At 40.7% G+C, this 24583-nt stretch overlaps 1 protein-coding gene and 1 non-coding gene across 2 annotated transcripts; one reads left to right on the top strand and one right to left on the bottom strand.

The window, feature by feature from the left end:
* Positions 1 to 2090: 2090 nt before the first annotated feature.
* Positions 2091 to 2172, bottom strand: Trnas-aga (transfer RNA serine (anticodon AGA)). Its single transcript has one exon. It is a non-coding gene; the product is annotated as a tRNA-Ser (tRNA).
* An 8034-nt stretch (positions 2173 to 10206) lies between these two features.
* LOC145434262 (uncharacterized) lies at positions 10207 to 24320 on the top strand. The gene is made up of 13 exons (XM_080311617.1): positions 10207 to 11845; positions 12549 to 12652; positions 13542 to 13640; positions 13733 to 13936; positions 15514 to 15612; positions 17596 to 17694; positions 17762 to 17860; positions 18054 to 18186; positions 18498 to 18661; positions 21363 to 21458; positions 21688 to 21891; positions 22925 to 23084; positions 23800 to 24320. The coding sequence occupies exons 1-13, from the start codon at positions 10678 to 10680 to the stop codon at positions 23856 to 23858; spliced, it is 2688 nt and encodes an 895-aa protein (XP_080167743.1). The 5' UTR covers positions 10207 to 10677; the 3' UTR covers positions 23859 to 24320.
* Positions 24321 to 24583: the final 263 nt, after the last annotated feature.

Genomic DNA, 24583 nt, shown 5'->3' with positions numbered 1-24583 from the left:
CTTTTTCATACCTGCTAAACATATCCATTCCCATTACACGAGATCCTCGTCTAAAGGAAACATCTACTTACCCCCACCCAATAGCAACCTAACTAAGAGATCTATCGACTACTCGGGACCTATCATCTGGAATGCATTACCACCATATATCCGTGAATTGCCTTATAATAGATTCAAAAAAGCCCTACTTGATCACCTCTTGTCGTTACACTAACACTGTTGCCCTACCTCGCCCATACATTGCTTCATTGATCATTTGCTACCATTGTTTGATTTTTTTTCTATTTTCCTTTCTTAACTAAACATTTTTTACAGCCAGACTGTTCAGAGTCAAGTGTACCTCTTTGATGCTGGTGTGATCAGACTAGATGACCTTCACGGTCTTATCGATCATTCCTATCTAATACCGAATACTGTGCACGCATATTTTCTGTACCAACATCACTGCCGTTTGTTATGTATTTTGGTTCGATGAAAATAAAGACTCTCTCTCTCTCTCTCTCTCTCTCTCTCTACCCAAGCAAACTGTGTATTATAAACTGTTGTAAATTCAATATCAAAGGCTTCAATGACTGTATGAGTGTATTCGACGACTATCAGGCTCCACTTTCACAGCTATCTCGTGTCTTTTGAGTGAAATATAGGATCTGGGTTTTTCTGGGTTTATTTCGACTCCACATCTGGGTTTTTCCGAAATATCCCAGTGGCATCTCTGCTCAAGAGAGCCAGTCGAAAAGCTTCCAGTGGAATAAATTTAACAATATGAACGTATTGTTTGCTGCAACAATAGAATGATATTATTTTAAAGACAGGTCATTTTTTGTTGTTTATCACTATAGCGTACAGTTAATATTTGCACAAGACGGTTGCATGGTTTATTGAACTAAATTTGAACTAAAAAATGGGAATCACTAGCCTAATGGATCTGCCGTACGCTCGCGACCGACAGAGCATCTCCAATCGGTCTTGACGCCAGAAAATAAACGGCGTATCACCATCATGTCGCAGTAAAGTACTTGCGGTCAGATATCGGGTGCGAGGTATGCTACACAATATACATCAAGCTCAATACATATATTTGATAGAGTTGTATTAATCGTAATTAAATGTAAGCAGTGAATCAGTGATTCTTTTTAACAATGTGTACCACGCGTGTTAGACAACAACACGCTACATTGATATAGTTATAGTCAATATAGTGCCTTTTCACCTTTGCCAATAGCTAATCAGGTGCCAGATATTAGATGCCGACAATCTCGACATTACAATTATGCGGCCCGGGGCGTCTATCAAGTTACGAAAGTGGCCCGCGACCCATTTTGAGTTGGCGACACCTGGTCTGTAACCTCCGTTTTCGCTTGCATACTTCTGTCGTAATTAGCTTCCGTATTGGGTTGATTTTGATATTTGAAGATCCACCGGTTTTATCGTCAGCTAACAACGTTCAGGTGAGATAGCGTAATGATTACTTCCTTCAATTAACCACCGCAAACTGCGTTAGACTATATCTGAGCTGCTCTTCCCCTGTGTCGCTAGTTCTTACGAAGTCAGAAAAGCCCATAGGAAGCACCCGAAGACGAACGGAACAATGAATTAAACGAAAAAGATAAAGGAAGAGCAATCTAAATAGAATGCCAGACGCGAAAAAATCAAGTTCGAACATTAACATTGTGACATCGACATTGCGGCTAACATTGTGAAATCGGGCAGTAGATCGGGCTGGATCGAGGCCACAACTTGCCGTTTCGGCATCCTTCGTCTGTTCATTACATCGCATTTTTCTCTTGTATTCGCATTATACGTTTTGTGTGTCTTGGGCGGATGAAAATATATGATCTGAGGATTATTATGATTCGAACCACTGATTAGTGGATGAAGCAGAGCAATTTGGAGCTAGAAACTAACAACTGGAATATGATATTCCTGGTCGTCATTCCCAAATCCGAAACAAAAGCACGGAAAAATAGTGTTCGGTAATATATAAGATGAAAATAATGCTGAGAGGCTAGCAATTTGTTAGTTTTGATATGTTGCAAAATTTTATTCAAACATGCGGTCGAACGTTCTCAGAAATGAGAAAAGAAAATACGCGTTGTCGGCAGGATTCGAACCTGCGCGGGCAGAGCCCAACAGATTTCTAGTCTGTCGCCTTAACCACTCGGCCACGACAACTCTCTCTTATATTAGCGAACTTCACTTATACAAACCTAGCAGAGAAACGAACATGTGAACGGGAATCCAATGCCATGATTGGAAATCGGATTATATTGGTAGTCCACAATCCCGTACATACGATAAGTGAAATAGTAGGTCAAATCAGGTGACAATTGGTCTGCATTTGCATTTGCATTGCATAATTGAAAGGAAACTCTAAACGGCGGAACGAGCGGACTGCGAAACTATACAGTGACGAGCGGATAGTGCTTTTCGAGACTCCGAATCCCTCCGACAACTTTAGTGTCTGAGGAAAACTCCCTCCGACTCCGAAGAGCTGAATCCCAGACTCCGAGATACTCCGTTGAATCTCGTCAAGTATCCAAAACATAATTAACCACAGACCAAGGGCGTAGCCAGAAAAAATATTTGGGAGGGGCGAAAAATTCGATGACGTAAATCTATGTCTCCCAAACTTTTTCTAGCTTGCGGCCCCTTGGACACTGAAAAACGTGCCAGCGCCCCCTACCCCTCCACCCTACCCAGCCGATGACCAGATAAGACAAAGGTTCATGTGTATATTTTAACTAATGCGATGGATGAGCTTGGTGCAATGCCACCAACCTTGTGATATCGGGTTTCACTTTGAATAAAAACAATCTCAACGTGCCGGGACTCAACGGTCACAGACAATGTTCACGAATGCCTTGCCAGGTTAAAATAGCTCCAGGTGTTTAGATATCCCTGAGATAGCTCGTGGCCAATCATATACCATTTTAACCATATCATTAGAGTGACAAGCATGGTACACTTGGTAATGTGTTTTACTAAATAAATGTGATAATAGGGTTGGCCTCATACTATTGTCTACTCTCCAGTCCCCAATTGCAGTGCAGATGGCTGATTTTTATGCACTTGGCAATCATTTTTGCACGTTACCCGTAATATTACAACTTTACAAGGTGTCAACTGTCTGTGTTTTGGTTTGTAATCATAATCAATCGTGTATTCTGGTCAGAGCTATCCAAAGATATCGGAGACAAAAGTTACAATACTCCGAAATTCTCCGAAAAAATATCTGTAGTAAACTCCGACTCCGCTCCGACTGTCACAAAATCGGCAAAACTCCGCTCCGAATCCACTCCGACTCCGGACCGAGCGGACCATAACAAAATAGCTCAAATCTAAACGGCGGACCGCGCAACAGCGGAATATGCAATACTAAACGGTTGACGGCGCGGAACTGCGGACTATCCACTGAGCTATATATCACTATCACTATCACATAGTTCGCAATGTAAATGGCGGACCACGGATCTGGCGCATCTCAAGTGTTTTTTTCCTGGACTTTGTTGAAGCTTATATTTTGTTAAAAATTTTGTCAAGTAATGCAATTCTCCAACGTCTAGTTACGACACAATTCTGCTTTATATCCCATGTCGTTTTGTACAATACAGGGATGGTCCGTGGACATATGAGCATGCGACATTAGCAATACACTTGGCCACGCGACAATTGAGCATGCGGCACATGAGCATGTGGGTGAAATTACGGGTTATGAGTGAGTTAGGGTTGGACTTCGGGTTGGGCTAGGGTAAGGCTCGGAGTTAAGACATATGCAGGACCGTAACTGCCGCACCCGGAACCCCTCAATTGGTGGGGGAGATCGAAGATGGCCCAAAATCATTTCGTGAATCAACATAAATCATATAATATTTTTTTCGGACAATTTATGCAACTTTTAAAAAAAATTCACGTTATTAGCCACGATTTAATGCCGTGTAGCATACCGCTGGTCCTTTTAATGCAATGTCCCTAGTTAACGCCGGGAAATAGACTGTGCTTGTAGTACTAAGAGTTGACCATATCATGACAACTATTAGAAATTTATCTCTTCTAGTGTTGCGCAAGCTTAGTCAATACTCATCATTGTTACGCCAAACATAACTCCTGGCTATAGTTCTGCCTTTTTCCTATCGCTAGAACTTTACCAACCGTTCTTATTGGCTTAAACGTTACAATTGTTACGCATTTTCAAGCATAAAAACCCACGTTTATCTCAAGTCGCCCCTGAGACTTGAGATTCATCCATGAACCGTACGTATATTATTGCGAGATTTTTCTTAGGCCTGTTCAGTTGGCACCAGTTGATATTTGGTGTCATAGCGTCTTCCCTTTCATTCAGTTTTATTGTGGTTTTGTAAATTTCTTTGAAGTTGGTTTCTTGGAGTTGTTTTTGTTCCCAGTGTAATTTTTTGTAATCCCGTAAAGTGGTTGCCCAATCTTTGTTTGGAATGTCTCTGTGTTGAACGGTGTTTGTAAATAATTTGGAATTAATTGGTTTGATCTTAGAGCCCAATTGGTATACCGCCTGTTTTTCCAGAATTCTACAGGAGTTTCAATGTTTGCCAAGTCTTTCATTTTGATTATATTGCAGGTTGTTGATTTGTGTTCTGGGGAGGCCATTCCACCTCCGCCTTTGTCCTCGATCAGAATCGATCTGGAGATTGTTTCCATCTTTTCAGGATGGTATAAGAAGTCAAAAAACAGCTTATCAAGTTATATATAAGCTATAGGATATCAAAGGATGGATATATCTTCGGCCTAAAAAGATTTAACAGAGGAATGCTAAGACTGATTAGAAGAAAAACTGCGGTGTATAAATGCAAATTTTGTTGAATAAAATACGAGACAGTGGATCACGTCTTCGCAGACTGCAGAGTAACAAGAGGAGTACTGAATAATATAGAAAAGGCCCTCCAATTGGGGCGTACGAACAGATAAATGATACTTCACAACAAGCTGAATGAAGACAGTGTAAAGTTGACGCTGATATCGATATACTATAGCGTACGGTGCTGCGATATAAACAGCACCTAGAGATATCGAACGCATCCCTGTCAAACGAAAAAGCATGGAGGAAGAACACGGCGGAAATGATCCTGATGAAAATGTTGCAGAGAATAAAACTGCAAGAAGAAAATCTCATAAATTAGAGCATAAAAAGTGGACGAACAAAATTCAAACATTCTTATCCGAAGAAAGAAGGAACGATGGGAAGGAAACGACAATAAGGACGATGACGAAAGAAAGAAAGAAAGACGAAAGCAAGGATGATGAATACCAACGGACGAAGGATGATGGACGAAACGGAAAAGAACGCGGCGAAATCTGAATGTGTATGTGAGAGTGTGTGCACTGTGTTTGTATATTTCATGTGTGTGAATGCGAGTGCGCGCGATAAAATATAAATTGAAATTATATGTATTGAAATTAGTTAAGCAATAAATATGTTGGCGGACAGCCCAAAGAAAGAAAACCGTACGTATATCTTCTGAAATGCATCCGACCGAGTGAACATGTGAGTTAAGGAATCACCAACCTAAAGACAGCCAGTCGCCAGCTCAGCTACCTATTGCTCCAGCTCGACACACCCGTCTGTTACAGCCGTCAAATATATTGATTGTTGGGTACCCTTCCCTTAACAAAAAATATGCATGATTTATAGAAATTGGCACTTCCACGTCCACCATTACCGCGCCACGACGCATCAAGACATATGAAGTTATAGGCCATGTAACATGCGACTCCGAGAAGTGTACCAGAACGATCAGCAGCGAGAAGACCTTGGCCGAAAAAGACTGCCCTTGTGATAACCAATACATATGTTTAATTGTCCATAGGCGTCTAAATGGCTGGCGCCGAATATTCCTGTCCTGGCGATCTGAGCCCCACAATACAAATCCCATCCCGCAGGGAACATTATTTGCCAGTGAAGAAATACCAATTTGAAATCGTGTACGACTGTACGTCTTTTAGCTTAGTACGATTGGGCGATTTCAATATCCTTTGACATAGCAGATAGGAGGTCACGAAATAGCATCATGTACCGAAGTCATTATACCAACGGGTACGCCCGAAGATGTTTACTTATTATTTAGGGGTCCCGGGGCCTACAATAGGGGCCCCGGGGGTCCTACCTTTTACAACACACCTCACTCAGCTTTACCGGTAAAAATGATTACGTGAGCAGAGAGAATATAAAAAATTGATAGCAATATATATGCCAGTGGTCGGGAACTTTTTCGTCTGAAGAGCCATGTTAGCCCTATATTTTCCATTGTAACTCCTAGAGAGCCATACATGTCAATCAATTGTTACTACACAATTGAAAATTCGTGACGTCATGGTAGTACTAGTTCGAGCCCACCACATGGGATTCGTCGTGGGCACCATATCTTGTCTGTAAAAACTCGTAGGCTTCTAATCATCCTGTGATAGCGCAATTCATCGTAATTAGTTTAGAATTTACAATAACTGATAGCACTGATTTCGAAAATCTAAATATTTCGACTTCTCAATTCGGCGGAAACATAAACGTTGCTCTACACGCGCCTACATTTTAACGGCAGTATACTAGAAAGCTACTTATCAATTTGGACGTGGATAGTTTGTAATTTGGATTTGTAATTGGAATGTCACGTCCAAGGCAGTTCATTTCTCGGCATAGATCAGGAAGAGAATGCGTATTTAAAAACTGTATTGTCATAAAGGCGTCTCCATGTCTGATATTCTCTTGATCAACCAACGTATGGTGCAATCCACGATTACGCAACGCGCGATGCCAGGTATGCATCGAATTCGCGAGGGATGTTGGTCGCTGGCGCTACAGCAACTAAAATTTGAGGATTTTGTAAAGGGGTCCGAGCCCTTAATCCTGGATACGCCACTGCCTTGACCTTTCAAATACATGTTTATATTGTTTATGCTGCCACGAGAATAGTTATTCTGGCCTTTACTAACAAGTTACTGCAACATCGATAAAATTAAGAACAAAATTAAAAATATCTCAAAGAGCCATATCTTATACTCAAAAGAGCCAGATATGGCTCGAGAGCCATAGGTTCCCGACCACTGATATATGCAATTCCAGATCATATTGACCGATTCAATCATGAATTATATAAATTTTTCCCGCTTCGCGCATTTAGGCGATACAAACTCGACCAATATACTAGGTTTACCATATTTTGGAAACAGGAAAGGGGGACACTTTTTCAAAATTTTCCAACTTATTCTCAAACGAATTTTGCTAGGAATTTAACCAGAATTCCTCAAAGAGAGGACAAAATCTCAAAAAGGAGGACATTTAGGCGTTTTCGGAGGACATTTTCAAAAACCCGAAAAAGGAGGACAAATCATCCTAAAGGAGGACGTATGGTAACCCTACAATATACAGACACCCAATGTAGATGATAAGTAGCGGCAAAAAGCGTAGAACTTGAGGGAGTATGGGGAGGGGGAGAATCCCCCCAGAAGTTCGGTTTATCACCCTATGGGGGCCCAAGACTAACGGGCTGACGAAGTGCTGTTATGGTCCTGTATATCTATGGTGGGTCCAAAATCATTATTTATTTTGGCGGGAAGGCCTGAAAAATGTGGTTTCAGTCCCGGTTACATTACATACAGCCACATAGGCTACACCTGAACCGGGTCGTGACCGCCTCTGGCCTATAAGTAAAGCTTTGATAGTGTGACGTCATATTGACCGATGATGTGCTCATAAATAATTTTGAAATCCATTAGTGGGCGCTAAAGAGTGTCCGTAATTTGGGTCACAGAAATATGGTAACCCTAGCTTGTCCAATAATAAACTGCATTTACGTATATCTCCAGAAAATAGCGGGGTTGATTGGTATTAATCGTCCGTAAATACAGTGAATTTGTTAGTAGCCTACGATTACATAGTAATCATGTTCGGCGGCCCGCAACACTTTTTAATGGTAAAATGCGGCCCATTATGCATGGGAATTGAGAACTCCTGTGTTACGCCAAGGCCAAATGCGGTCTATGGTCACTTCTGAACCAATATTCAGATTTTTTTGAATCGAATTACCCTAGTTTTCTTGAAAGTTAGTCCGGGGAATCAAAACCTACGTGGTAAGATGTAAGGTATCCAGTAGTGGTTCAATCTAAAACGTTTTGTAGCACCGCTCAAATCTGAGTTTTATTAACAATTAACATCTCGAGACATCCTAAACGCATCGAAAGAAAGGAGTTTCTAATGTTAGTATAAGAATATATGAATATAAGTAGCCCATATAAATATTCAGACCAGGACTTCCGCACCCCAAGCAAAGGGATATATATAGGGCAAAAGCGAAAGTGAGCCAAAATTATCAACATAGTAGTAGTAGTAGTAGTAGTAGTAGTAAGATAAGATAATCGTCAGATTATATTTTTATCTGAACAATACACACACAATGTACAATCCGATAAGACACAATGCGATGTAAGGAACAGATGGGAGGATGCCGAACGACCCAGTGCGGTTGCAGTTGCGGTCTCTTAAACTGGCATCCACCTCGGCCTAGTTCCCGGTGTCGCAGCCCGTTTTTCGAACGCTGCACGAAAGGTTGCCGACCCTGTTCTATACACATGCACATGCACATATTTGAGCTGCAGAGCCCAAGTTAGGTATAAAACCGATCGTATGACGTACGCGTGGGCTACAGCTGAATACTGAGATTATAGGCCTACGTTACCAATATGGAAATATGTAATATTGTGTCTGGTATGAATCCAAGTCCAACGTCTTTCAAGTCATGTTCTGTTTAGAATATTGGTAAGCATACATAATAATTGACTATAGGGAGGCTACTGAAATTCAATAGAAAATGTTGTGAATCGATATTTATATATATATCGAAAAGGTCACGGTGTCCTTCACATAAATTATTCACGATATAAATTGACAACATACTAGTTGGGCCATTCGTCCGTGACGATTGCACATCGATCAGTATGCCAGAAATGTTCGGCTCTTGCCACGATTTCAGAATTCAAACGAACCGCGACCGTCCGAAGTGCAGGCAGGGTTCAGGACAGCTGCGCCAACAGTGAGATGTCGCAACACGCAGATATGGAAATATGTACAATTCTGGAATGTAGACATTATCTTATCAACACGCATTGACGCATATCCTGTCGATCACTACTGTGATGTTGCTTTTCCTGTTATATAGTTCATGATATAGACCAGTGTTCTTTACACTGCCTATCATTACCACCGAGAAGAACAACATGAACTTCAATTACCCTCATTTCAATAATGAATATAATTATGAGGTCATAAATTTCATTCAAGAGTACTTTCAACAAAAAGCTGATTTTGCTCTTCTGCCAGTAAGATGTCAAATTTAGCAAGCCTGGAGGAAATTCGGAGTAGCACACGTATCATCGTCGAATGTAAGCTTGTTGCGGTGTTTTGTTTTTATATAGATGCCATTGCCGAAAAATCGTACACTTCACATCAATAATATGAGGGGTATGGAATTGAATATCTTGACGCAGTTCTGAAAAAGGCTGCACTATTAGCCCCAATACAAAGCTAGATTTTTGTAGTTTCAGACACAAAACTAGTTCCGAAACATAGTAATTATAAAGTAGTGGGGACATTCGGAATCGATATCTCGACCATAAGCATTCTGAGAATCAATTGTGAATAATAGGCATTGAATGAATGTGGTCAAATTACCCCTCAAGGAATAGCAAATTACCTTGATGGGAGTAATTACAGATAGGTCGGTCAAGAACCATTGATAATAATGTAAGTCTAAAATACAATGTACAAAACAGCACAATATTATAGGTATCCTAATGAAACACGGAGTTACATTCAAGATTAGATAATTTCGATAATACTAGTTAATTCTCCTTTCACCTGTCCGAGCTAAAAATATCCGTGCAAGGTGGAATAGGGGCGTGATGGGGACGAAAACACTTGGCGACTGCGGCAAATAGATACACGAATGTGACTGATGTGACTCTTGTCCCAGCCCTCTTGGACGCATATCCTGTCAAGCCATATAACGATAAGATAAGTGCATACTTTCCTATAAAAGACGATGGAACACCAAAATATTTTGCTTTGACTAGTTTTGATCAATTTCGAATTGATAGTTTGACGTTCACTATACGAGGGATAATGTATACGAGTATGACAGGTCATAGTAAATATAGTTAGTAGGCTTAATTTCATCAGCATACGCATTGCTCATAGCCTAATCACCTCACACGTATTAGAGTTCCGTGATTACTGGTAATGCGGTAAGGTGCTAACAATGACAAAGGCAACAACTCCTCGAATATAGGATTTACTCGCCGTGATTTACTCACTATAGTGGTAAACAATCGGGGAATATTTCTCGAACTCGGAATGTTTACGAATGGGTTGATATGAAAGGTGTCTTCGCGTATACCACACGACCACTCCCGATAATCTTTTATGGGCTTGTGTACACACACACATTCGATATTCTACGCTTCGCAAGTTCAAGCAGGATATACCGCTTACTTGTACGCTGTACGTTTAGTATGTAACTGAGGCAGATGTAGCCTATGTAATGTCGCATTGTCAAAGCTGATAGTTATGGCCGAGTAGTTCACCGAATTCTTACAGAAATATACACGTTCATAATGTAAAATCATAGGCAGATAACTCTCGTAGCAACACTGTTACAAATGGATGTCGACAATCATAGTTTGTCGAGTTTCAAGGATATTACTTCCGGGAAGTTACGACGAGTAAAATACGACGAAAATTGGGATTTCGCGGCATCTGAAACACCAAACGGACGAAAAACTTTGTATCAACAACATCAAGAATACAAGAATAAGAAGAAATCTTCAAAAAATACTGCCAGCAGAGGAGGCCGTAACAGTGATGTCGAAGGCACCGATTTCGAGGACACTGGGTTCTCCGAAAACGAACTGCAAAATGAAATGATCCGTATCCACGTAGATGATTCAGGATCGATATCTTCCCGAAGTGGAATCAGCTCGAGGGGTCGTTCATATCAACACAAACCAAAAAACAATGGCGTACAAGACCAACGGTACCGCCATCATCTGTCATCCGATCATGACACTGAATATAAGGACACTAACACAGAACGCGGATTGGCGGACGAACGCGTGCCCGTAGTATACGAGGAGGCTGATCATTGTGACTTCAGCGATGCTCAAAGCATGTATTCCTCAGCATCAGCAGTTGGCGAGCGACGACCTATTTATTCCAACTCTCGAAGAGGTTCGGATATACATACTCAGCCTCAACGTTATGCACATTCCAGTAAGACTGGTAATCACAGGCAATCAAATGGTTATCTACCAGTCGATGATTCGTATTCAACCGGCGGATCGTCAATCGACGTCGACAACATCGAGCCTTTGGACGAATACGAAACGGAGTTGGATCAGAGGCTAAGAACGCGGGGCCGCTCTCTGCAACAACAAAGAACCCCTAGGTCATCCAAATCAAGTATAGCGCCTACTGCAAGAACGTCGCTTTCTCGAAGCAAGTCGCCTCGGGAAAGCCTCACCAGAATAGCAATCCCAGAAGACGGCAACCTGCAATTTCTCTCCCCGCAAAGTTTAACACTTGCCACTCTCGACGGTAGCCGACAAAGTCGTTCGTCGCTCAGCAATAGGTCTACAGATTCGGGATTATCAGGAAACGGATCCCATCAGCGTCGAAGACATTCGTATCAACCCGGAGATAGGAAATCCAATTTCGCCGATACCGATTCCATAGGCTCAGCGAGCAGCATAATGAACCGGCCGAACTCACGAGCAAGTAAATCAAGCGGAAGCAAATCGGCAATGGTAATGGATCCGGATGATGAAATATGTGGGTATAGTAGGCCACTGCCGTTTATCCTTTCAGCTGTGTAATGCGCGATTGTCGTACAAAGGTAATATCAACACAAGTCAAGTCATTCCCAAAAGCCTACAGCAACCGAAATGCCTTTTGTCATTGTGCTGTCAGCGTATCATTCACTATATGTTCAGTCAGTGATATCTTTCGTAATAATTAATACATTTTACGGCTCTATGTTTTGGATATATATCATGAATAGTTTCCGAAAACGAGCATATATTTTATGTAAAAATGTTGTTATTTTAGCGATTGGCATATAAATGAAAATATAATCAGAATGCTTCATTGAGATGTAAACCTCATTCTTATATATACCCAGGGTTGCCATGCCGTCATGTTAATCATAGGCCTTTATATATTTTCAACCGCCTATACGATGCGCAATGCGATGCAAATGCTCATTCTTTATAAGATTTGTCGTTATTTTTTTCTTGCGTCCCTATTTTATATTATTCTTAGCATGGTCGGGACAGCGGCACTGAAACTCCCAATTTCAGGGGTAGCTCAAATCGGGCCAAAATTATGTTATAAATTATTTCAAAAAATGTCATAAATAAGCATAAAATACGGTATTTCTTGGCATATAATATATACTAATGAATCTTAACGTCGAACTTGTGATAAAATGTGATTTACAGAATCGCACATTTATAAACGGACTCCTTATTTACAGTGGTTGGACCTGAAAAGATGTTACACGACGCCGCGAGACGAGGGGAGCTAGACACGATCGAGCAGTTATTGAACGACGGGGTGGATATTGACTGCAGAAACCAGGTTTGACGCTCATTCAATTCGCTTTGTTTATAATTTTCTCATTTCAAAGCACAACAATATTACGATGAAAGGAGGGAGTCGAAACAATATTGAGTCGTCTTTCAATGAAACACTCATCTTGGCTTAGTATGTGTAAATCTACGCTGAATTAAAAGTAACAGAAGATAACGTTAAAAGGACAAGCGATGAAAATGAAGTGGCATATGTCGATATAGGCCATATAGATATGTCACGTCGTGGTCCGGTGATCTCGAGCGTATACGACGGGGATGGTGCGATTGCACGCGACTGGCATTATTTCGCAAGTAGCGACTGACTTCCTGATGATCGCGACTGCCCTTATCGTGCACTCAATCGCTACAACCCTCGACTAAGGAGGGATTTCGATGCACAGACAATTGCAGTCTGCAATCAAACACTGTGGGTCGCAGATGGCAAATTAAACAAAAATCTGAAACAGAGTTCCGATTTATTTCGTGTCAAGTGTCCAATATTAGATTGTAAATAGCGATACCTTTTTTCAGTGCAACATTGACAAGTACTATTAAACGAAGCCAAAAGCATATCCATATCAACAAAATCACGAGGGATATAGTCTTCGTTATGATATGGATATTAAGGAAATTATTGCCCTATTTGTGAGATATACCGACAGTTGTTGTTTGTAATGTTATATATTTCCCCTTCTTATATTGCCGTTCCGCTACAGACTTAAGCAATGAAATAATTTCGATATAATAGCCTGCCCCTGACCAGACTGCTGTCAGAGGTGCTGCGATTAACATATCTTCTTTCTTGCATATTTTGCTATTTACTGCATGAGTATTAGAAGTCTGATGAAGTCAATGAAGGTCAAGGTATCACTATCAACTGTTTATTGTTCACACAGACGGAGAGAACAGCTCTTCATCTGGCAGCGGGTAATGGACATTTGCTGGTGCTCAAATTAATGTTGGACAGGGATGCCAATATCGAAGCTGCAGATAAGGTCCGACTCGTGTTTCATTACACCAACAATATTATTAGGCTTACGAAAATATCTCTCTAATTTTGTGACAAACTTGTGACTTGTATCTACAGTTCGGCATGACGGCATTACTCTGGTCTTCCTGGTTCGGACACAAAGAATGTGTGCAGTTACTGTTACGTGCCGGGGCAAAGCCTACGTCGAGAAATAAGAACGGGTACACTTTACTTCATTGCGCAGCACAAAATAACCGCGAGATGATTGAACATATATTAGTGGAGGATCTCGAGGACTTTGACAAGGACACGACGGATGATGTGAGTAGAAATGTCCATTTTTCTATTTTGACAGTTGGTCGCATTTCAAATCGAGCTGTCGCGCGTCAATGAATGTAAAACAAGACATCCATATTAGATGATTGAGAAATCTGATACGGTCTGCGTGATACATTTCATGGGTTGCTTCCCAATTCGTATTTTCGCTAACGTCGTTTAAAATATTTACCAGCAACAGCACTGCTTGATGACTCGTCGCACTTGTTCAATTTCAAGTAGATATGCGTGAGTTGCCATTGGAGCGCAGCCGAGCAGCATATTACGAGTGTTGGGCCAAATTGAATTTAGTCACGCAATGACATAATGGTTGCATTATGATAGCACAGAATGCATTATGTCGAAATGTTCAAATTAAAAAATACAAGATTTGATTTGGAAAATAAGCGCTAGAACATCACTTGACTGAAACGACACCCACGCCGGTAATTCATTCATCGGCTATACCACAGAGTCGCAGACTATAGATAGGTTTATCTACTCGTGAAATGGGGGTGACAGTGAAGAGAAATACTTTATTTAACATTTTTAAAATATTTTGCTTATTTAACACACGTAGGACTACAGCAGAGGCAATTTTCGCCTATCACGGTCATATGCTTCAGGACAATGGATTTAATAACGTCCAGCCTCTTTTCCTTCGTAATCGCACAACGTTCACCGTCGAGCTGATTCAACATCGGTCTCTCGTTTTCACGCGTCCCATGTCTTCATCTAAGGAGCCGAGTTTTTGGCTAGGCCTTTCTTGATTCTAAACTTCCATACACTGAACTCGCAGCGAGAGTTAGGGTAATAGGGTGAGGAGACATGATAATTCTCCAACACATATAGAGACGGACGGTAGAGCCGGAGATCTGACATGCCTCAAGTCATGTCATGACGGCGGTGTTTATAACCAACTGTGCCACATGCAGAAGATTTTATTGGAAGCGAAATCAGTATGAGTGACTACACAAATATCACACATTCTAAATCATGATCAGTGTAAGGCGATTCTGGCGAGACCTCATATGCCTAATTTTACGGACGTGAAAAAGTGATCGGGCGTGCAATTTTCAAAAGTAGAATCACCAGAATTGTTTGAAATATAACTGCGGACGTTATCTAGAACTAGCATCTAGTAGCGAAGTTCTTCGCTTACTTTTTCGTTCTTCTACCTGCTTTTAGTTTTATTTATATATTAGCAAAGAAAATTTATACAGTCCAAAACACCTAGTAAATTTCGGACAAATATAAGTTTAAAAGTCTGTTCACAAATTTCACATTCATGAAATGCCTAATATGACAAATTAAACGGATGAGCCCTGAATCCTAACCATATTAAAACATTCTCTCGCACGAATACAGCTACAATTTTGCTAATATTTATATTGAAAATATTTGCGTTGTTTGCTTTTATGTATGATATATGCTCGTCGAGAGACGTAAACGTTATTATAACTATCACCACACCCATTTATCAAATAGAACAATACGACAACTCACATCCCGTCTTGGTTGGAATGTGTCCTCAAAGCATGTATACATAAACTTCTAAGACTGATTTCCCTATTTCGATTCAGGTTGGTAGAACATGTCTCCATGTTGTTGCAAAATTCGGAAGAAAAGATCTACTTGAACGATTCATCGACCTGAAATGCAATGTCAACGCGCAGGATAAGGTAAACATGTTTGATTTCGCTTATTACGACAGCCCTTTTGATTGAATGAAGGAAATAGTTGATATCAAAGGGAATGTCTACTCCATTGCAAAAATAACTAAATTTTGCATGTTGTGTATAGTCTCATCGCCATGTTACATAGCAGATTATAAATAATTAAGCGAGTTCCCATCTGAAACAAAATATCCCCGTTTCCCTCGGCCTTTTTCGATGTGGTAATGTGAAATAAGGTGAGTCAAATGTCGTTGAAAACAGGCATTGATGAATCATTTGTAACAATGTATTAGGCTTTTTTTCCCGGTTTATATGCTGCCACCACTGATGGTCGAAATATAGTCATCCCTTCTACTCCAGTAGTAATAGAAGTAGTAGGACCGCTGTACATTTCTACCCAATTATGACTATAAGTAACAATTACCAAGAAATGTCAATACTATACTTCAAGTGGAAGTAACAGATGAGGGGTATGAATAGTATTCAAGTAAGTACAGTCGTAATTCGAACACGACTAGCCCGGACAAGCGCCTAATTCGGCCAAAATGTCCGGGAACGGAACTAAAGTAAAATTGAACGTAAAAACTCCCGTTAATTCGGACAACTATCCGCTTCATGCGGACACAGGTTGCAATTCCTGTCGTTAAGTTATGACACAATGAACATTGAACAGTACTTCGTTCGTTTCCACACAAGTTGAGTGATTATAGTGAAACAGTGTCAATTCTTGTAGTGAAAATCGACAGTGAACGTTTACTTCGTTACAATTGCGTCCATATTTCCATAAATGATTTTCTTTGAGCTTTTAATATATATTGATTAGTGGTGTAACTTTATTAGGTGCAAATACCGTTTAGCCTCCGCATAGCTTAATACTGTATTTCAAGAATTACTGTACTACATTAACCCTAGATGTGCGTGTTTCACAAAAATACGGTATACAGTATTTGTTGAATCGTTTGGTATCGAAATACTATACAATACAACTAACCTGAAGGTATAGTTCTTGTGCGTTTTATGCGATCTTTGCCAAATAATCCTACTGCAGTATAGCGCAGCTGCAATTCATCTATTAGGAAAAGGTACACCATTTTTAACGCACCAGCCGTCTTTACGCGTAGCTATGAAACGAACAATAGTTTTCCGCTTAATTCGGCCAAGTGAACCCAAATTGTCCGAACTAAGCGGAGTCGGCTGTAGTTTTGAAAACTAGATTTCGTCGAGAGGTCGAATGCTTGTAACAAATAACCGGATGTGGCTTAATTTGACATTACAAGATGCATTAAACGCGACGAACGTAAAATGACCGATCACCCTACAAATGATACAATTTTCGAAAATATATTCAGTTACCGCAGTGGTTCCTAATCTTTTTCGACTCGTCGCCCCCTTATCAAGTTCGACACAAATTTTCGCCCCCCCCCCAAATTTAACGGATCCGAAAAAGAGCACATTTAAACGGGAAATTTATTCACCTAACTCTGATCGTCGGTGAATTGACTAAAAAAGGTCATTTTTCCGAGTATAGGCGCTCGTAAAACCGGTTTCCGCGTCTACTTTCCGTTGAGTTGATCTTTTTTTCACGTCATATGCAGAATAACCCGTCTTCGCGTGCATATTTTTGCCCACGAGGAGGCGCCATCGCCCACGTTGGGAACCACTGAGGTACCGTGATACAGGAGCTATTTCACCCGGTTTTTGCGATAATTTCAATCATGAAAGTATGCAAGTTTCTTTCAAAACTACTTTATACATTTCCGAATTTAAATTATAAAACGTAAAGAGTTTTGCTCAAATAAGTTCAAGTAGACATCTTAAATGAGAGGCCGTACCAGCACTGCGCACTTGCACAGCTTAGAGGGAACATTGACTGGGAACACTATGGTAAATCTTGGGGCTCGACACGGTGCTTCAGATCCCGCAGCCTAATAAATTGTTATGCACAGTTTCCGTAAAGTTCGGATTTGTAATGAATATACTCTATTCCAGGCTGGTAATACGCCTCTACATCTCGCAGCGAAATATGGATTTGGCGAATTGGTTACCGTATTGATAGCTGGAGCAGCGGACACGGAAATTGAAAACTCGGTAAGGAAAACATGATATAACACATTTATTCAGTATAACATAGTACGGGATTTATATTTGTTTCTAGGAAGGAAAGACGCCCATCCATTTAGCTTCGGAGGAAGGTAAATTAGAAGCCGTGCAATCGTTAGTCGACGCGGGAGCTGATGTGAATGCAGAGACTGAGGTATAATTTCCTGAAGTGATTATAATTAATTGAAAACCCACTATGTTTTCGTGCATTCGATCGATTATGATAATTATAATCAATCCAACGCATTCAATTTAATTTTCAATCAGCAGATGATTAAAATCCATTAGCTTTGCGGTTTCAAAATTTTGATGATAATGGCATTCATATTTCATTATTGATATTGCAGGAAGAATCCAGCCCTCTGCATCTTGCGGTGATCGGGGGACATCACGAAGTCGCAATTGCGTTGATAAACGGCGGGACCGATGTAGATGCTGGAAATAAACATAATCAAACGCCACTACATTATGCAGTTTTAAGTGCGTATGACTATAATGATGTTATATGGTATATAATTGCATGTGAAGTAGTAATATCCACCTATCAGCGATTATACATCGCTACGATTTCAACGATTTCACGTTAGCTCAAATACATCGCTATATATGAACCAATTCAATTCTATTCAACAGCCGGCGTCTTATGCATCCTCAAGAAGCTGAAAACCGCCATAAGAACTTTGACTATTATTTAGCAAAGCAGCATCTCATACAAATGCACATGTTGTTGTCTAAACTGTTGAAATAGGATGTATACCCCGCACAGATTGTATCATTTTTTAAACTTTTAGATCGACTGAAATCACTTGTTCAACTTCTGATCCTGCATAATGCCGATGCAAATGTACAGGATGCTAGACACGAATCTCCACTTCACTTGGCGGCGGAAAATGGTCAGCCCGATATCACAGAGATGCTTCTACATTCCCGAGTCAATCTTTCTTTAGCAGATCAGGTATGATTAGTATAGCGACCTACGAGATAATTACTGAGCTATAAACTTGCATATTCTATGCGACGCTACTATAGAATGTATAAATATCGCATTTAGTCAATGTTCTACATATCATGACGAGCTCAATTGAAAGAAGGTCCTGTAAACCTCGACAACTATATGTCGTGATAGGGTGCCTATATTTTGTACCAGGAAACTATAATGAACATAAGGATAATTATAAAGCCTATAGGGATAGGGACACTCCGGTATAGCGTGGAAATGAAATGATGGTGCTGACTCGATAACCTTCCGGCATCTTCGCATCACTGTGGTCCAAGCATCTCCATAGTTGGTTGACGAAACCACCCTCTTCTGTTCTTCCTAATTAACATACACGATTATGCTAATGACCATAGGCATCATAATGAAAAAAATAAGCTAATGAACAAAATGAAACCACGATCTGGTATGATTATCTAAATCAGAGGTCTCAAACACGCGGCCCGCGAGGACATTTTGTGCGGCCCGCGACGGCAATTTGGAATTTCAAGTATTCCACAATATATTCAAGTGCCATATATCTTTTTCAGAATAAAACTTTTTCAGACAAAAACCCGAAATCACAACAATCTTCTCCATCACATCACTTTTAAAAGCTACCATGGCGGTAGAAGATCAGCTATTACGTCACATTTCTAGTTTATGATGCTAAAACATGACTCACTGGTGATTCGTGACTGAAAATTGTGATTTGGTTTGGTGCGACCTTTCGTAAAATGACTCGATTTCGGGTTGACTGGGGGATTTAACAAAAATGACTCGAGTTGAGTCCGGTTAAACGTTAAAATCAGAGAAGGACTTGCGACTCGCAACGGTGACTTGGTAATCCTACGGACGCAACAATGTATGAAACTGTCACGGGGAATAGCAATGTATCAAAAGGTCGTAGTTTGCGTTGCGTAGGGTATAGCTATCTAATCAGGTCAGTGATGGTAACCATTGGCATTCTGTGACCCCCGTGACGTATAGTTGGTTTCATCCTGGATGTTGTTTGTTGTCTTTATCCATGTTATAATCGGTGGCGAGTAAGGTATAGTAGTAGACGCTGCACAGCTGTAACACCAATGAATTCCTCGGCGATTGGACATTTCTATTCCAGGGGTTTTCAACCAGTGGTCCGTGAGACCCCTCCGGGGTACGAAGCACCACATCAGGGAATACGAGATGCCTTGTGGAATTCGGCCTATATGCTGTGGAATATTTTCTTGGCCAATTTATTCAACTGAAATTATTTTTCGCGCTAGGCGCTATTTCATGTGTAAGGGCTTTCTGATTTTAATATAGGTACCAACAGAAATTGAGTTGAAATGACAACAGGGGGTATGAGCATGAGCATCTTGCTGAAAGCACAAGGGGTACGATCGATAAAAAAAGGATAAGAAACAATGCTATTACTATAGCAAAATACTGGTTATATTTATGTTGTTGTTGGTATGTTCCAGTATAATCGAAGGCAAATCTAACGCTGAATTAATTTTACTTTGGCAATGACAATAACAATAGCCTATATACTTATCACGCCTATATCAAAAACCCGGATCGCTCAAATGCTTTGTTATCAGATCAATCTTCAGTAAATTTTAAAATAATCTACATAAAATTGTGGCACGCATTTGAGCGATCCGGGTTTTTGATATAGTCGTGATAAGTATATAGGCTATTGTTATTGTCATTGCCAAAGTAAAATTAATTCAGCGTTAGATTTGCCTTCGATTATACTGGAACATACCAACAACAACATAAATATAACCAGTATTTTGCTATAGTAATAGCATTGTTTCTTATCCTTTGACGTACGTCAAAGGTCCACTACCTGCAATATTATAACCCGACACTTTTACGACGTCATGATGCGTCCTCTGGCATGATCTCTATAACTCATTATTTTAACAAATTATGCCCGGCACAAAAAATATTATATTCAAATATTTGAAAATATGATTTTTCCGTGTCAAGCGCGAATAGTACAATAGTAAATTCCATTTCACGATGTTTGTGGAATGCCTGTCTGCAAGGTCCCGTCAAATAAGGCCTATACTTGGAAATTATACATTGAATATCGCTACCGTTGATGCTGCGGCCCGCGGCGTCATCAAACACTAGGAAATTGGCCCGCGAGCACATTTGAGTTTGAGACCTCTGATCTAAGTCATACTATTAAAATAAGGAAATTATTTACTCACCAGAATTATGGTGTCGATATCGCATTATCAGAATTGAATAAGAGGGCCGAAAATATATTCCATAGTTGGAACCTATGCATAGATAAGCGTATTATCTAAATACCAGGCATGCCTAAATAGATGTACGTTGTACAATCCTTGTAACAATTTGATTACACCCTTGCGACACATCGTCGGATGTCATGTCATTCGTGCATATATATCACGTATTCTAAAAATTCCATCATTATGGAACAGGTCGCGGACTTACGTCAGCAAATCGACATAGACTTGTCATCCACCATACTATGGAGGTAGACGGAATACTATGGGCCGGTTGCGATACCCAACTCTTTCACAACATCTTCCATTGTCATTATAATTGAAACTAGAACAACCATGCGCATTCGGTCACTTTTGGGGTTAGCTTTACACCCCGCATATATATTATAAATTTATATGTATCACTCGCACTTTGATCAAATATTTTAATTCAGCGTGGCAAAACCCCCCTCGGTGTAGCAGCGCGAGGAAGCTTCACCGCTATTGTGGACATGATTATTAAAGCGGAAAGGCACGATCTTCATATGCAAGTAAGTGATTACGCGTAAGACGCGAATTGTGCAGTGCGTGGCTCTTGACATTTGGGGCAGACTTGTGAATGTTAGTGCCGGTTAATAAACGCATCGTTGGCATACCGATAAATTCGTCTTTGTAGAGATGCATAGTCGGTTATTAATTAAAATGTCATTTAAACGGTATCAACCTAGACTTTGGTAGAAGATTGGATTCTCAATCATATTTGACAATCATATCTTTCAGGCGTTACGGCTACATCAAGGGCAGATCAGTGACGACCAAGGGTCAAACCTGATTCGTGACAAAGCTATGAATATTTCATTCAAACCCGACAACAGTCCAGAAACCGAACATATAAGAACACTGTTGTACAAGCTTGCTACAAAACTTCTGAAGAGAGATGAGTGGAGAAAACTGGCGTTTCACTGGGGCTTCACAGATTCTCAGGTATAGTCTTATGCGCTGATATGTTTGATATGATACAGCACTAGCAGTCAGTGCGCATTCGAAACAAATCATTTGTCGGCATCACTCACATTGCTCCAGAAAGAAAGTTTTTCAATTTTGTAAATAGGAAACACATTCGCTGCTATAGGCCTAGGCGAAATCGCGATTTCTACGGCACGAATTGTTCTCGTACCACACTGGGACTAATGTCGTAGGCCTACCTTTATTCACGTCAATGCGTCAAGCATTAATAAAGACGTGTCTGAATGTTTCCAAACTGTTTCTGTATCATTTTCCCGCATCACAGTTTTCGCGTCATTCATGCCGTTTTTTAGTTGAGCCTCTCCATTAACCTGACTGTCAAAGCTTTCAAGGAGGACGAATTTCAAAAAAAGAAGGACATTTAGGCGTCCTCGTAGGACATTTTAGATTTCGTGAAAAAGGAGAACAAAATACTCCTATGGTAACCCTAGTTTGATTAGATTTTAATATTTATCTATTAAGGATAGTAAGAACCGGACGATTTTACGTTCGTATTTGGAATGCTGATGCTAACCTAATTCGGATATTCGCGTCGCAAAACAGCCTTGTGTCATTGTTAACCTGCCTGAAATTCAATGAAATGGAGCACAAATTTTATTTTATCTTTGATCAAGATTCCTTACATCAACTATAAATTGTTCTCTTCATCCAAACGTTTTTACTTACGATGATCAGGAAATAAATTACTCTGCAGGCTATCGTTTCGACTTTCATCCTGATTTTTCTCAGTGCATCACTTGCCCAATTCCAATGTGCTAAGCAAGTTGGAATCTACGTCTACCGTTGCTTCAACATCATGCGCAGTAGGATAACTGCCGTTGTTCGATTATTCTCAACCAGTTAAATTTGTTCGAATAGTGTTACCTGTTAAAGTTCAACGAAGAGTCGGCGCTGTTTCGCACGATTGATGCACGATCAATCGATTTTATTTACTAACCTACTGCCCGGACTGATATTGGGACTGTAATGCCCGATACGCATTCAATACCAGGTCCGGGCGATTGAGGAGCAATACACGGGGGAGAAGAGCTATCGTGAACACGGACACCGGATGTTGTTGATCTGGCTGAATAGCTGCTTGTTGCATGATGAGAACCCAACGAAATCATTATTTGAAGGACTAGTTGCGATTCAAAGACGCGACCTAGCAGGTATCGCCGTATCGGGCTATTAGCATGATGTCAATTAAATTTTCATTATCCAGAAGTCGTGAAATTGCTCAGTATTTCTCGTCCACAATGAAGAGATGAACATTGAACACACACAATGAGAGAATGTTGAAACGACCAAGCGCTCTCGCTCAATCAAACACCCGCCTCACATTTCTAGCAATATGTCCGACATCGCCTATTCATGTGTATTCTATTCATGCCCAAAGGGCCGAAATGGGTGGTAGGTGGTTGGTACCTACATGGGTGGTAGGTGGTTGGTAGCTACACGAAAACAGAACCTAACTCAGAATTCTATCGCGGTCATGAACCCTGCGTACATGGATAATGTGGGTTAAATGTTGTAGGCCTACTCGATTTATACCGTGGTATAAGTGTGAGGTAGGTTCTGGTTTCGTGTGCCATGGGTGTAACCTACATTCACTACCGTATATCAGGGGTGGAAATACGCACTCTTTTCTGCAAGAGTGTAGGCCCAGATGGGTGCCTGATCTCAACGACTATACTCCAGGTCGTTGCGACACCTTCCTATCCTTTCCTATCGCAGTGTTGTGGTGTTTTGAAATGATGAAATTGTTAAACTGATACACATTGTTCTCCACACTTACTTTCTTTCTACGATACGTGTCCCTTCCCCTGACGCAATGCATGTAGCCTACGGAGACCGATATACCAACACCACAATTCACATTTTCAGAATCAATCAGGAGTAAAGTAAATTCCATCGCAACAGACAAGCAATGTGTGATATCATGAAAGACCCGTGCACACAACCATGATTCCTGAAGGCTTACACATGGAACACTGACCGCATGCAGGCGCCGTTACAACTCGACGGAATAAAGAGAACACGCAAGTCAACAATACACAGCTGTTGCAAGTCCACAACTATCGACAGTATTGCATACTAAATTCACCTGGGACTGGAGTGTACTATTCCAAACAGCCGAGCTCTTCCATACTTCCAGGGCAGCGCACTGACTTCCAGGACAGCGCACTGTAGCCTATATCATAACCGTCGAGCATATGCACCGTTTGTTTGAAAACACCAAGTATCTTCGTAGCAAACCAAACCTGCACTTCAGCCTGCTATCCTTCAGTCTGGGAGGCATGGAAGGCTATCTTTAAAGCTCACAGTAATCTTATTACAGATGTCTCTTACTGCAATTTATTTCGTTCTTCCTTCCGTTGCAATAAAACCTGTTTCATACGCGTGAATGAATGTCGAAACGTCTCATAGTTGGGAACGGAAACGACCTTGCACCAGCTAGCTCAAAAGATATCAAATTTGTTGGCCGACATTTGAGCATACGACGTGTCGAAAAACGATAGTGGAACATGCCTCCAGTTTTCCATGATACCGCACATCATGAGACACTTGGGCGTATGACTTTATCGCCCCTAAAACTAACCAGAACCCCAACTTAAACCACGGATCATAAAATTTCCGATTTAGTTTTGACATTACTCGGAAAATTGCC

The sequence above is a fragment of the Botryllus schlosseri genome, chromosome 2, assembly GCF_051294905.1.
Source record: "Botryllus schlosseri isolate E-star chromosome 2, Bs_hap1, whole genome shotgun sequence".
Classification (NCBI taxonomy): Eukaryota; Metazoa; Chordata; class Ascidiacea; order Stolidobranchia; family Styelidae; genus Botryllus; species Botryllus schlosseri.
This window is presented reverse-complemented; position numbering and strand designations above follow the sequence as displayed.